The sequence below is a fragment of the Candoia aspera genome, chromosome 1, assembly GCF_035149785.1.
Source record: "Candoia aspera isolate rCanAsp1 chromosome 1, rCanAsp1.hap2, whole genome shotgun sequence".
Classification (NCBI taxonomy): domain Eukaryota; kingdom Metazoa; phylum Chordata; class Lepidosauria; order Squamata; family Boidae; genus Candoia; species Candoia aspera.
Window position 1 is genome coordinate 191,218,495 of NC_086153.1, and position 13,908 is coordinate 191,232,402.

A 13,908-nucleotide genomic window follows, 5' to 3' on the forward strand; every position below is an offset into this window, starting at 1 on the left:
AAATGGTCCAGCCAGTTTTTCTATATTCTTTCACATCATTTCCACCCATCCATTCACATCTCTTAACAGAATTTTTTTCCCCTTGGATTACATTCAATCAGAACATTGCCCAGTTTTTCTCAAAATTCATCCCTGGGTCTTTTATTATCCCTGGAGCATAATATGCAACCGGTCACCAGCCTGTGGGTTCTTAATTTCATATATACCTTCAGCAGCCTAATTGATTGGCATCAATTAATATTTTTTGACATACATTTTAGCCCTTTCATTCATAATGAAACCCACACCTTCACTCGTGTGCATGTATTTATCAGCTCCACTTCATAAGCAGAAGTGGTAAACGGCTATGTAAACTGCCTTCATCACATCCCTTCCCTTTCTCTTAGCTTCAGAGAGACACTGCATATCTATTTTTGGTACTATCATTTCATTTGTTAATTCCTGTCTTATACTGCATTACAATCTTTTATATGTCATGGATGTCACCAGATGGGCCCGCACGCATCTTGGCTTTGATCAGTCAAGGTTTTCACATAATTTCTTGGGCTTATTATTTACACTTCTTATCTGCACTTTGTATAAAACTGTTTACCCTGAAAGGGAGAAGCAGAATGAGTATGTAGGTATGGCATCTTCCTTATTCCAGAAACATTATCATAAATATGTTCGCACAGAATAATTGAATGCCAATCATAAATTTATGCTGAGTAAGAAAGTTGCAGCTTTAAAAAGTGAACTCTAGTTTATGTACAGCTAACAGTAAAGTACATGTCTGTCAGAAAACAACTACTGTTTAATCTAGTAATGCTTTTAATTTAAAAGGACTCAATTCTGAAGGACTCTACAGAGTATCAGGATTCAGTGATCTGATTGAAGATGTCAAGATGGCTTTTGATCGAGGTATGTTCTTAACTCAGTGCTGACCATAATACTTACATCTATCTTACTGGCTAGGATTCAGTGAATGAATGTTGCATGCCTAGCAGGAGGCTGCATTTGCTTCTTCAACGGCAGTCCTCCCAGTGATGCCAAATATGAAGCATTTTTGCACCTGCAAAAGCTTGGTATGCTGTGACCTGATGTGCTGGGTAGGTTAGATCAGTGGTCCAGGGAGGAAATAATAAAAACCAAACTAGATATACTCAAACTATTGGGCATGCTTTAAGCAGCTGCTTAGATCTCAGCCATTTCACAGCTTGTTGTCCAAAACAAGTCTGGAGAATTAGCTTTGATTTCTGACAGTGGCCTTAAAAATCTTTTAAAGTGCACAATCTGTGACTACTTAGTCATAGTCATCTGACCTACTGTAGCACTTGTTCTTATGAATAATACTAGGAGATGACTGTAATTAACTTTTTATCATCTGTGTTAATTTGCTAATGAGGCTAAAGACTCAGTTAATATTAATTCAAAGAAGTTGAAGGTTTGCTTTGAATATGAGTTTGTGCAACCTTTCCTAGTCTGACATTCTCAGTGTATGTTGGACTACACTTGTTATCACTAATGGTTGGAGATTATGGATGCTGTAGTCTCTCATTCTGCTAGTTCCATTGTAGGAGTAACAAATCAAGAAGAACTCCGTTGGTCCATGTCTGACTTTCTATGTCATTTCAGTCGCTTTATTTGAAAAAATAATCCTGAATTTAAAAGGCATGACTCTGCCCAAATCCCACTGAAATCAATTACAATTCTGTGAGAATAGAAATTAAAGTGGCCATGTAGTCTGCAGCTGAATCACAGAGCATAGCTAGTATGTATCACAGGCAGTTTTCTCTACGTTATATTTTGTTTCTATGCAGAAAAGGTTAGGGACGCGGTGGCGCTGCGGGTTAAACCGCTGAGCTGTCAATCGGAAGGTTGGCGGTTCGAAACCGCGCGGCGGGGTGAGCTCCCGTTGCTCGTCCCAGCTCCTGCTCACCTAGCAGTTCGAAAACATGCAAATGTGAGTAGATCAATAGGTACCGCTTCAGGCGGGAAGGTAACGGCGTTCCGAGTCGTCATGCTGGCCACATGACCCGGAAGTGTCTATGACAACGCCGGCTCCAAGGCTTAGAAACGGAGATGAGCACCGCCCCCTAGAGTCGGATTCGACTGGACTTTACGTCAAGGGAAACCTTTACCTTTACCTATGCAGAAAAGAATGACACAGACCTTGAAAAGTCAATAGGCTAGGACAGTCTCATTATTTCAAAATATATTTTAACTTGTTCCTGCTTCTGTATTCTATGTAAAACAATGTATGTATTGTGTCCTAAATATCACTGCAAATTATAATTCCATTTGTTAATATTATGTATATTTACAATTTGGAGTCCACCCCCCTCTATTTATGTACAGATGGGGAAAAAGCAGACATTTCCGTGAATATGTATGAAGATATCAATATTATCACTGGTGCACTTAAACTCTACTTCAGGGATCTGCCAATTCCATTAATCACATATGACGCCTACCCAAAATTCATAGAATCTGCAAGTAAGTTTTGAATTGTATCATTTCTCAAATGGGTAGTTTTTATTACCGTGAATTTTGTCTAAATTTTTCGTGCCGTTTATTTGTTTATTTATAATTTTTTTATCCCACCTTTTAAAAAAATTATTATTACAAATAACTCAAGGCGAGGAGCATACCAATGTTTGTTTGAAACAAGTTTCTTCTTCAAAATAAGGTATATATGCATATTGCAGAGCCAGATTTCCTCATCTTTAAAGAGCTAGCCGTATTCCATCTTTTGAAGAGATCTGCCATTTTTCTTAAGCAACAGAAGACATACCTTGGTGTAGCAAGTCCATTACCAGGATACACAGTATTGGACAACTGGTTATCAGTGGTGCTGTGGCAGCCTTCTCAAAGGCAGTATATTCAGTTCATAGAGAACAGCGAGTTTTTCTGTCATTGGTTCTTCAAGGGACAGCTGTGTGCTTGCAGCTTCAGTATTTTTAATCTCTAGACCAGCCATTCAGGTTCAGGTAGCAACAGGATTAAACAAAGTTGCCCGCATTTGTCAGCTTATTCAGATAAATAATGCCTCTGAAATACAAGAATGTTTTCAGATTGAGTGTTTTTCTAGCCATGTGCTTGTAAGAGTCATTGAAATGGGAGCCAACCAAATGCTTCCAAGAGACTTTCAAGAGGTCAAGAAAGCCACTTTCTTTGGACTTTGAATGTGAGGCTTTCCATGTAGTTATTAAAAGTAGTATTCATGCATTCAGTGTTGATTGAAAATTTGCATGCAGTTTTTTTTATTCAGCCATTTTTAAGCTCAGAATTGTATTACAAAATTCAGAACAGTGTAAAAACCAATGGATAACTGCTTCCTAATTCACATGCTAGTATCAAAATAGTGACTAATACTAGATGGCTTAGAAATTACCTACAAATTTAAAATAAACTTCTCCTCTATGAGGGATGCCATGTGGATCAGACAGTTACAGTATTGAAGTTTCATTTGTAACAGATAAATGCTGTATACACAGCTATCTATGTAAACTGAGAACAATAACACTTTTATTTAAGTGAACAGTGAGCAATTTTGAGATGATATGAGCATCCTCACAAAATACTGCCTTGGTGGGTGTGGCCAGCCACAACACATCCCTTTGCCAGAAGCCAAGCTTGGAGACACTGCTGCCCAGCACCCCTGATGCTAACCCCCAGGATGCTCCTTATCACCTGAATGTAATCTCGTCTTTTTTCAAGATAGGCAAGTGTATTTCCAAGCCACTGAGCTATTTTCTAAGAATTCCTGAGACATATATGGAGCTCAGACATATTCTTGGAAAAAAGGATGATGCTGGAGACTGATACTTGCATTTTTAAAAATTAATCTTTTTTTAAAGATCAAGGGGAAGAGAGCAAGGCTGGAATCAAGGGAAGCCCTCACCAGCATACTGATGTCTGTAATCTAAGCACACCTAATGTTAAACTCTGATTCAGTTGAGCACACTTAGTCTCCCTCTGTTGTTTCTTTTCTGCCCAAGGACAGGCAGAAGTTCTTTTCCCACCTGACACTTAAAGAAAAGATAGTCTTTATCTGCTTTTCTTTTCTGTGTACATAATTCATTTGGACAATAGTGGAAATTTGTGGAAAAAATCTGGGAAGAGGCTCCTCTAACTTTATTTTGTGCACCTTTTGGCTTAAAGTTGATGATCAGATGTTTCAATTTCAGAAACCACAGATCCTGATGAACAGCTGGAAATACTTCACAAAGCACTGAAGCTACTGCCACCTGCGCACTGTGAAACATTACGCTATCTCATGGCACATTTAAAGAGGTATTAAATGAAAGGTCTTGTCCTCATCCCAAGCCCATCAAGAGTTTTTTTTGTTCCAGGTTCTTGTGCTAACTGCTGCCATTTTTAAGTCCTTTGCGCTCTACATATGTGGCCTCTCCCTGTTTGTCAATCCCATGAGATTCCTTGGTTCTCCAAGGAACTTTGGGAGAAGAAACAACAGAAGATGCCTACAGCACTGGTGGAGAACGTCCAAGAGCGAATCTGACAGATCATGTGTAAGAGCCCATGTTAGGGATTCTACTGTTGTGATAAGAGTGGCAAAACAATTATTTTTCCATTCGTATTGTGTTCACAGGTAACCGCCTGGCCTATTGTAGACATCTACTAGATAAAGTTGCTCAGATCCACTGAGTTAGATTCTGACTGGGCAGGTCCTGCTGAGTTGACCAAGGCATAGCTTTGTTTGACCCTAGGACTCCGAGGAGGTGGACAGGATCCTCACAACTTTTAGTCTGGCTGCCTGTTTATTAAAACCTTGTCCCTCATAGTTGATTAAGGCCTTCTGGGAGGTGACATGTGGTTGGAGCCCTGCAGTGGAGAATTTATTCTTGAGAGAAGGAGTGGTTCCACCTCAAGAAGCTATCATTGGCTCTAACAGTTCTGGACAATGTTTTTGTCCAATCTCCAACCTTCTCTTTTGGAATAAAGTTGTAGAGAGTATGGTTGGTTTACCTTCTAGAAATCTCTGGAAGAAACAGGTTATCTAGACTCATTTCAGTCCAAGGCATTGTACAGCAAGAGCATTGATTGCACTTGCTGATAATCTCTGGCTGAGCCAGGGTGGGCATGATGCAGCTATCCTAGTTCTTCTTGATCTCTCAGCAGCTCTTGATACCATTAATCGTAGTATCCTTCAGGACTGGCTACAGGGTTTGGAAGTGGGAGGCTTGGTGTTGTGGTGGTTTTTCTCCTTTCTCCATGGCTGCTTCCAGTCAGGGTTGACAAACAGGGAGAGGTCTGACCCAAATCCCTGGTTTTCAGAGCAACTCAGATTTTGACACTGTCACCTCTCTTGTTTACGTGTACATGAAGTCATTGGGCAAGGACATCCACTGACCATCAGTACACCCATGATACTCAGCTGTATATTTTGACCCCTGGTTGACCAAGTGATGTTATTGAAGTCATATCCCAGTGCCTGGAGGCTCCATACCCGTTAGGGATGGGTATGATGGGGAAGAATAGGCTCAAACTCAACCCTGACAAGACCAAACAGCTGTGGATACATAGCACTCTGGGTGCCAGTGATTTTCCATCATTGTTTCTTAATGGGCTTGCATTCCACAATTCAAAGTTGGTGTGCAATTTGGGGGTCCTCCTGGACTCATAGTTTGTGCTTGATGAGCAGGTGGCAGCTTGACCAGGAGGGTCTTCATGCAAATTCACCTGGTGTGCCAATGTAGTCTACATGAAACTGCACTTGAGGACCAAAATTCACCTCACTCATATTAACACATTCTGATGGCTCACACAACATCCTGGCCCATGCCCAAGAGAAGATCCTCATCTTCAGAGCCTTTCTGAAGGCCAGCTGGGTTGGAACCATCCAGGTTTTGGGGAGAGGTGGGGTATGCTGTTTCACAGGGCAGGTGCAGCAACAAATAAAGGACACTTCTTCTGATTGAGGGGGGAGGTATTGCCAGTCAGAGGTAGACAGTTATGCGTAGATTAAACTACAGAATATCCAGATCAGTAGTATAGATTATCTAAGTGTTTCCCTAGTACCCAAGATTGCTAAGGAATTCAGAGGAACTAGCCTGAGGTGTTCAATCATTTTTTGTCCTTTATGAAGTCAGATCTTCTTACCATTTATTTCTACTCAGAGGCCAGAACTGCCTCTCTTTTTACTAGCAGACAAGTGAGATTTATCCATTTCTTGTGTAGAAATCAGAGCCAGTCTCCACTACATTAATTGCCCTGTAACTAAGAACTGGTACCCGATTTTCGAAGCAATCTATCTCAATCTACCTAGCTTGTTTCTTAGTCTCAGTCTCTGTACTTAAAGGTTTTCTGACCAGCTTGTCTTACTTCACCATCACTATCTGCTATAAGTTTGAAATGCATTTAAGCTAGAGTGTTGGCCCAACTCTCTAACCAAATCTGTGGGGGCACTGCTTCATTGTTGGAAGTAATCTTGACTTGGGTCTTCCTCATTGTAGTTACCTAGTTAGAGGCAATCTGATTTCTCAGTTGGAGGGAAAGAATACTGCTCAGATCTGACCCTGGTCCTTTAAAATACCAGCTTGAAAAGTCAGCTCAGGGCAAAGACTGGCCAACTTCCAAACCAATTGTTCCCAAACTTACAGCTCCTGTCTATCGTTATAGGTGTCTGGTATGATTTAATTCTACATTAAACAGAGCCTTTGGGATGGTTTTTTAATGTTTTCTTTATAATTCATGAACTTTCCAATAATGGAAATTTAGTTATTTAACGACTAAATCCTTAATGGCATTTATCTTGAGTTGTAAATCAGTAATATCCGTTAGAGCTTTTGTTTAATCTGTTCAAAAACTAATTTACAAATGTGAGGGGTTTTTTCTGAAACAGGCAATTAACCACCATAAAGCAAATCGTAGCCTCTCAAGACAGCAGTTTGTATGTATGCTATGCCATTAAAGCAGAAACAGGGAGGGGGCAGTCATTCCTACTGTACTCATTAGCTAGATGCAGAAGGTACACGATCTGTGGAAGCTTGTCTTTCTGTAGCGGCTTTGGAAGTGGCTGCATTACGTTTTACTGCTTTATGTCATGAGCATAGAAGAGGCAAGGGTAACCTTTTATAAAGGCACATGGTCCTACTCACTTTTAGACTTTTATCCTTCCTCCGTGGGATTCATAATGGCATCTTAGGCTCAAAATAGCTTTTACTTACTTATATGTTGACTTTCAGGACATAAATCTTTCCAAACTTGTTTACAAGTAACATCCAAATACATGTTTTAAAACACAATAAACTAAACGATACCATCCCATAAAGAATCATCAAGATCCTTCCCGAAGTGCAGCAGGAAGTAGATGGCTCTGTGGAGGGAGCCATCTGTCCAAGTGGACTGGCAGGGCATACATGTTGATGGCGTGGATCTTGTTCTTCCCATTGAGCTGGTTCTTCAGGACCTGTCTTATCCTTTGGTGGTACTTGGTGGTTGCTGTCTTCCTTGCCTCCTCCTCATGGTTCCCATGTGTCTGTGGGATACCAAGGTACTTGTAGCTGGTCTGTATGTCTGCTATGTGGCCTGCTGGTAGTTCCACCCCATCAGTCTTAACTACCTTCCCTCTCTTTATTCCCTTCCCTCTCTTTACTACTACTGATTATCTGGCTGAGCGGGTTCAAGCCTATGCAGAACAGCAGTGGGGACAGTGCATAACCTTGGTATATGCTGCACTTGAGGGCCACTTGTGAGAGCCGTCTTGAGTTGCCTTCCAGTGTTGTCTTCCACAGTCCCATTGAGTTCTTGAGGAAGGTCCTTAGTGTCCTGTTGACTTTGTATAGTGCCAGGCATTCACAGATCCATGGGTGTGGCATTGAGTCATAGGCTTTCCTGTAGTCAATCCAGGCTGTGCTCAGACTGGTCTCTCTAAACCTTCAGTCTTAGGCAACTGCTCTATCTATGAGCAGCTGGTGTTTTGAGCCTCTGGTGACCTTCCCAATGCCCTTCTGAGCTGTGCTCATGTACTGGCCTGTATGGTCCTGCAGCTTGGCAGCTATGATGCCGATAGGACTTTCCATGTTGTGGGGAGGCAGGTAATTGGTGAGTAGTTGGACAGTGCTGTTCCCTTGTGGGGGTCTTTCATGATCAGCCCTGTCCTTCCTTGTGTTAGCCAGTCTGGGTGGGAGCCTGCTACTAGCAGCTGGTTCATCTGTGCTGCTAGGCGTTCATGCACTAGCTGGTAGGTGTGGATCGTGTCTGAACCAGATGCTGTCCAGCTCTTCATTTATTTATTTTATTTATTTATTTTTCAAATTTCTATCACCACCCATCTCCCCCAAAAAGGGGACTCTGGGTGGTTTACAATAAAATTGACAATTAAAACCATAAAAGCCGTAAAATACAATGCAAACAACTGATATAAATAGAAAATAAAATAGTTATGTCCTTGACCTGCTGTTGGATGTCTGATACCGTGATGGTTCCTGCTCTGGGAGATTGCTGTGGTCTGCTCTCAGGTCCTGCAGCCACTTTGCACTGGTGTTCTGTCTCCTCTCTTTCTCCCATATGTTCTTCCAATACTGTTCTGTTTCTGCTGTTTGGTGCCTCTGTTGTTTCTCTGTTGTTGCACTGCAGTTGGGAGTACACCTTGGATGGTTCTTTGGCGAACAGGGCACTTATCATTTTGGCCTCTGCTTCTCTAGTGTATCTCCTTAGCCTGGTAGCCAGGGCTGTGAGCCTTTGTTTAGCAGTCTCTAGGGCTTCAGATGGAGTCAGGCCCTTGTATTTTTTCAGTAGCCGAGTCTTATCCTTAATCTCCACACGCTTCTGTAGGTCCACCAGCTGACTAACTTCTCTCTGAGTTGCCTTGATCTTAGCCTCCAACCTCATTTTCTGGGGGAGTGGGGATGTACTGCTATTTTTCTTTATCGTGTGGCCAAGCATCTCCAGGATTAGAGCAGCTGTAGCATATACCAGTTCATTTGTTGTGTTATGCTGGTAGTAGGGATTGTCATGAGGGCTCTGTTGGCATCTTCTAGCATACTGTCTGATGGTACTTCTCCACTAAGCCTTGGTAATCAGTCTCGAGAGTTGATTGTAGCTAGTTTATCCATGATCTTTTGCCTTATATCAGCTGCTGTGCTCTGTAATGGAGGGGGTGGCAATGAAGCTCCAGCTTCATGTCTTGGCTGTACCTCCAGCCAAAACCTGTATGGCTTGTTCCAGCAGCCCACTTATCGTTTGATTGTCCTGGTTCCCCAACATCTGATGTGGACCTTATTATTTATTTATTTATTTATTTATTTGATTTATATTACTGCCCCTCTCCCCCAATGGGGGACTCTGGGTGGTTTACAATAAAAAGGATAGTAAAAACATCTAAGCCCCAATCACAGTTCAGAAACATAAATAAGATAATAAATATAAAATCCAGCGACATCCGAGCCGGCATGACTCTCTTAGTTTGTGTCACTCTCATATTTGAGGTAGGTAGGTGAAGCGTTAGGGGGTCTTTGCCCAAGGACCCCTACTGGTAAGGTCGGTGCAGCCAGGATTTGAACCCCGTTCTCCTGCTCCAAAGGCAGCGCTGTAACCACTACACCATCCAGCCACTGGACATGGACGAGACAAGAGAACCTGGGGGGAAATTATATACACACACACACATACATGCACGCGCACACACACACACATTATATATATATATATATATATATATATATATATAACCACCCTTTGTTAGCTCCAGCACCTTACTCACAAGAGGTCTAATATTTTATTTATTTTGTTCTTCCTCCCATCAGTCTGCCTTATGGCTATAGCCTTACCCATCGCTCTTTATAAGCCTCATTGGAGCATTTCCATAACTGTTAACTAGGGAACCCTGAAAATTTTAGTTTTGTGCAGGGGCTGTGGTTATGACCATTAAAGCTGTCTTTAATTTGTACTTCACGTGACACTTTTCATTTCTGGGTTGATGAGATCACGATTACAGCTCATTAAATCTTCTGATGGCTCACATATTAATCACATTCTGTCTTGTTCCAGGGTAACTCTCCATGAAAAGAAGAATCTCATGAATGCAGAAAACCTTGGCATTGTTTTTGGACCAACACTTATGCGAGCACCCGGGCTAGATGCAATGGCTGCCCTAAATGATATTCGTTATCAGAGACTTGTGGTGGAGATGCTTATAAAAAATGAAGATATTTTATTTTGAACTTGGCATGTGTGTGAAAATGTTTGTAGTGGATGGCAAGAAAAATCTGAGGACTATGAATAATTGAGCCAGGTCCTGCAGCTGAATTCTTATTGTGAGGTTGTGCTGTATGAAAGGTGCTTATTATGTTGCTTTTGCGACCCCCATACAGAAACCTATTGGGGAGAGATGATCGTATGCTCTACTTCCCAGGGCTCATAGCTGTGGGCTGTTTTATCCTAGTCCAGAAATTCAGTTAACCTGATCTGCTTCCTGCTCACCCTCTTTTGTGAGGCTTCTCCTACAAAGAACTCAGGAGAAGGAGTCAACATCTGCATTCTGAAATAGTCTGTGACTGTGGTTTAGCATGTTTCTTGATGTAGATCTGTGGTGGATTTCTGTTCTGTTCTGTAATTGGTTTCTGATATTTCAGAGGGGGAGGGGGGAACAAACTACAGAGAACCAGAACTTCTAAATGTTTATTGACATCTTTAATTCTTTACCTACTTGAAGGATAATTTTTGTTGGGTTTCATAACAGTTATTTAAATGTCGGAATAAATTTCCATGTATCAGAAACATTCTGACTGCCATTTTAAGTAAAGCCTTTTAGTGTATTTCCAGTTAAAGATGGCAACACTGAATGAATGAAAGTGGCTTTGTTGTTTTCCATTGTCTTTTTGTACTTCTACTGGGCATGCATATTAATTTATTAAAGTTTTGCTTTAGAATCTTACCAAGATTGGCTGTAATTTGTTATCAAGTGAGTGATACAGCCCATATTTATTTGGGAAGGAAATCTTACCTTGTTCAATAGAACTTACAGTAAAACTTCAGTTTAATGGACCATTGGGGGAAAGTCTGTTTGCTTGAATCTCCAATAAATCCAAATCTATGTCATTTATGTCAATTTACATCATTTTACAGTTGAGAGAAATAATGTAAATTTAAGGGACTCATTCAAATTACCTCAGATAACATGGATTTGGTCTATTCTTTCAGGGGCAGCTGGATGCAGATTTTGTCTACTGCATCCAAAGCCCAGTAAATCAAGGTCTGTCAAATCAACTGTGCTGTCTTGGAGCTTTACAATCCTATTCAGCAGACTTAAGTTCTTGTTAACATTAGTGAACTTAAGTACAGTGGTGCATAAATGTGTGTGAACCCTTTTGAATTTTCAATATTTCTGCATAAATATGACCTAAACCATGATCTGTTCTCCACACAAGCCCTAAAACTAGATAAAGAGAAGCCAATTAAACAAGTCAAAAAAATTATACTTGTTCATTTATTTATTGAGGAAAATGATCCAAAGTTACCTATTTGTCTGTGGCAAAAGGAGTTTATATGTATGCAGAAATATTGAAAATTCAAAAGGGTTCACAAACTTTTAAGTACCACTGTAGGTGAGCTTAAAGAGGCAAGACTTCATGACTTTACTCCAGCTTATTTAGGGTTTGTTCTGCCTTTATTTTTTTTGTCAAGGCCATGTATATACCTAATGCTCCCACCTCCTATTTTCCCCACAACAACCACCCTGTGAGGTGGGTTGGGCTGAGAGAGAGGGACTGGCCCAAAGTCACCCAGCTGGCACTCACTATCTCCTGGTTTCTAGCCCAGCACCTTCACCGCTTCACCAAACTGGTTCTTGAACTGAGTAACACTTGAGTCCTGTTCAGCTACTCAGCCCAAAGAGTATATTTAGTCAACATGTTTAAAAGACAGGTCCCGAAACCTGCCTTCGAGATTTAGTCCTCCACCTTGCCATGTTGAATACTGAAGCCTGAAATGATATCAACCTGCATTCATTGGATTCTTACAGCAAGGAGACTTCAACCCCCCATTTTATATCTTGGTGCTCAATATGGCAAGATCATGGACTGACAGGACATGGACCCACAACCTACATGTGGAAACAAGATTCTCAGCTCCATCCTTCTTATATCTCAGGGAATTCCTTGTTTGTACTTAAAAGCAATCTTACATTAGAATGGTATGATTCTCTGCAGTCCTGCTATAACTAAAGCAGTAATGTAGGATGAAGTAGACAGAGTTGCTATTTTAGCTTTGAGGGTTTCTTTCTAATAGGAGATTTTCTTGCAAGGCAAGTTAACCTTTCCTAGATCAGAATATTCTTCTGCCAACACAAAAAGCACAATATAATTTCAGTTAATTGCCCAAAACATTTTCATCAAGAACATTTTTCAGGTAAACAAACAAATTAATAATAATTTAAAAACAAACTTTCAGTGCTTTGTTCCAACCAAATTAAGACCTGATATCATCCAGCTGCACAACTACAATTCAAGCTAGATGAATTCCAACCATAGTTAAGCTTATCTTGTTCAGTGGTGACTCCATATATTTCCCTATTTAAGATTAGATAAGAAAATGGTGGAAATTGATTTATTCATTTGGTAATATAGGATTTAGTTAGTTCAATTCCCTTGATAAAGCTGTCATATACTACCTCTGTGTTTTTATGTGTATATGTGTGCATGTCCGTGTGTATCAGTAGTAGCATGGGGCTGATCTTGAAAAGCTAAGCAGAGACTGGGAAATCAACAGAGCATCGTTCAAGGTAGCAATGGATAACAGCTTCTGTACTGTTACCAAGAAAACATATATATGTATTAATCGAAGAGAATAATTAGTAGCTCAGGGTTGAACTGTGGAGTCCTTGGTGCTCTCTGAGCCTTGTTGTTTTCTTGCAGACGTTTCATTGCCAGACTAGGCAACATCTTCAGTGCAAACAGGGAGTGGGCCTTGCTCTCTGTTTAGATACAGTGGCTTGCCCTGCTTGTCTTCATGGGGGTGTTGTTCTTTCTCAACACCAAGGACTCCCTATGTATCTGTCTCTGTAGCCACTAGGAGTCCATACCAAACACACCCAAAACTTGATCTTGGACACCTCCCTAGCACACAATTGGATGAATATAGTTTTGCCACTAAATACACTGTTGTGGATGCTGCAGGGCTATGGGCATTTGCTACTATGCCTCACCAAAGAGCTTTGTCCACTGCTATGATTTTGACTTGATTCAAGACCAGTCTGCACTGGGCTCAATCAGTTTCAGTTATCTTTATTCAGGTCATCCTTGGCGCTCTGCGCTGAACTTTCCATCCCTGGGATTTTGTTCTTCAGAGTCGCTTCACTGAAAATGCATTCTGCAAATGTGACCAACCATCTCAGCTGCCGCTTTTGCATTTCTTTGGCTATTATTGGCTGATGGCTGGTTTCATTTCTTATGTGTTTAACTGACTTTGGCTATGGATAGTTCAAGCCTCATGTGGCGCAGAGTGGTAGGCAGTCAAAAACTCCCCGTGACCCGAGTTCAATCCCAGCAGAAGCTGGATTCTCTCTCAGGTAGCTGGCTCAGGTCGACTCAGCCTTCCATCCTTCCAAGGTCAGTAAAATGAGCACCCAGCTTGCTGGGGAAGGTGACGACTGGGGAAGGCAATGGCAAACCACCCCACTATAGTCTGCCAAGAAAACGTCGCGAAAACAGCATCCCTCCAAAGGGTCAAACATGACTTGGTGCTTGCACAGGGGACCTTTCACCATGGATAGTTTACCAACAACCTCACATATGCAGGAAACAATACAATTGTTGCCAAAGACAAAGTGAGCCACTGATATCCTCTGTGACATCAGGTCTGCAGCACGGCCATTTGGACTGTTCATTGGTGTGAAAAAAAGTAGGTACAATTAGTTAGAACAAGTACAAGAATTCCAACACCTCAGCTCCATAGTACAAGGAAAGA

At 41.2% G+C, this 13,908-nt stretch overlaps 1 protein-coding gene across 1 annotated transcript in view; it reads left to right on the forward strand.

Moving 5' to 3' along the window:
* CHN1 (chimerin 1) overlaps positions 1-10,879 on the forward strand; it is a 115,408-nt gene extending 104,529 nt beyond the window's left edge. Inside the window, exons 10-13 of the mRNA XM_063318154.1 lie at positions 823-900; positions 2,338-2,475; positions 4,170-4,275; positions 9,994-10,879. Of these exons, the coding sequence (XP_063174224.1) occupies positions 823-900; positions 2,338-2,475; positions 4,170-4,275; positions 9,994-10,165 (494 nt within the window). The 3' untranslated portion in view covers positions 10,166-10,879. The remainder of the gene's footprint in view (positions 1-822; positions 901-2,337; positions 2,476-4,169; positions 4,276-9,993) is intronic.
* The last annotated feature ends 3,029 nt before the right edge of the window (positions 10,880-13,908 follow it).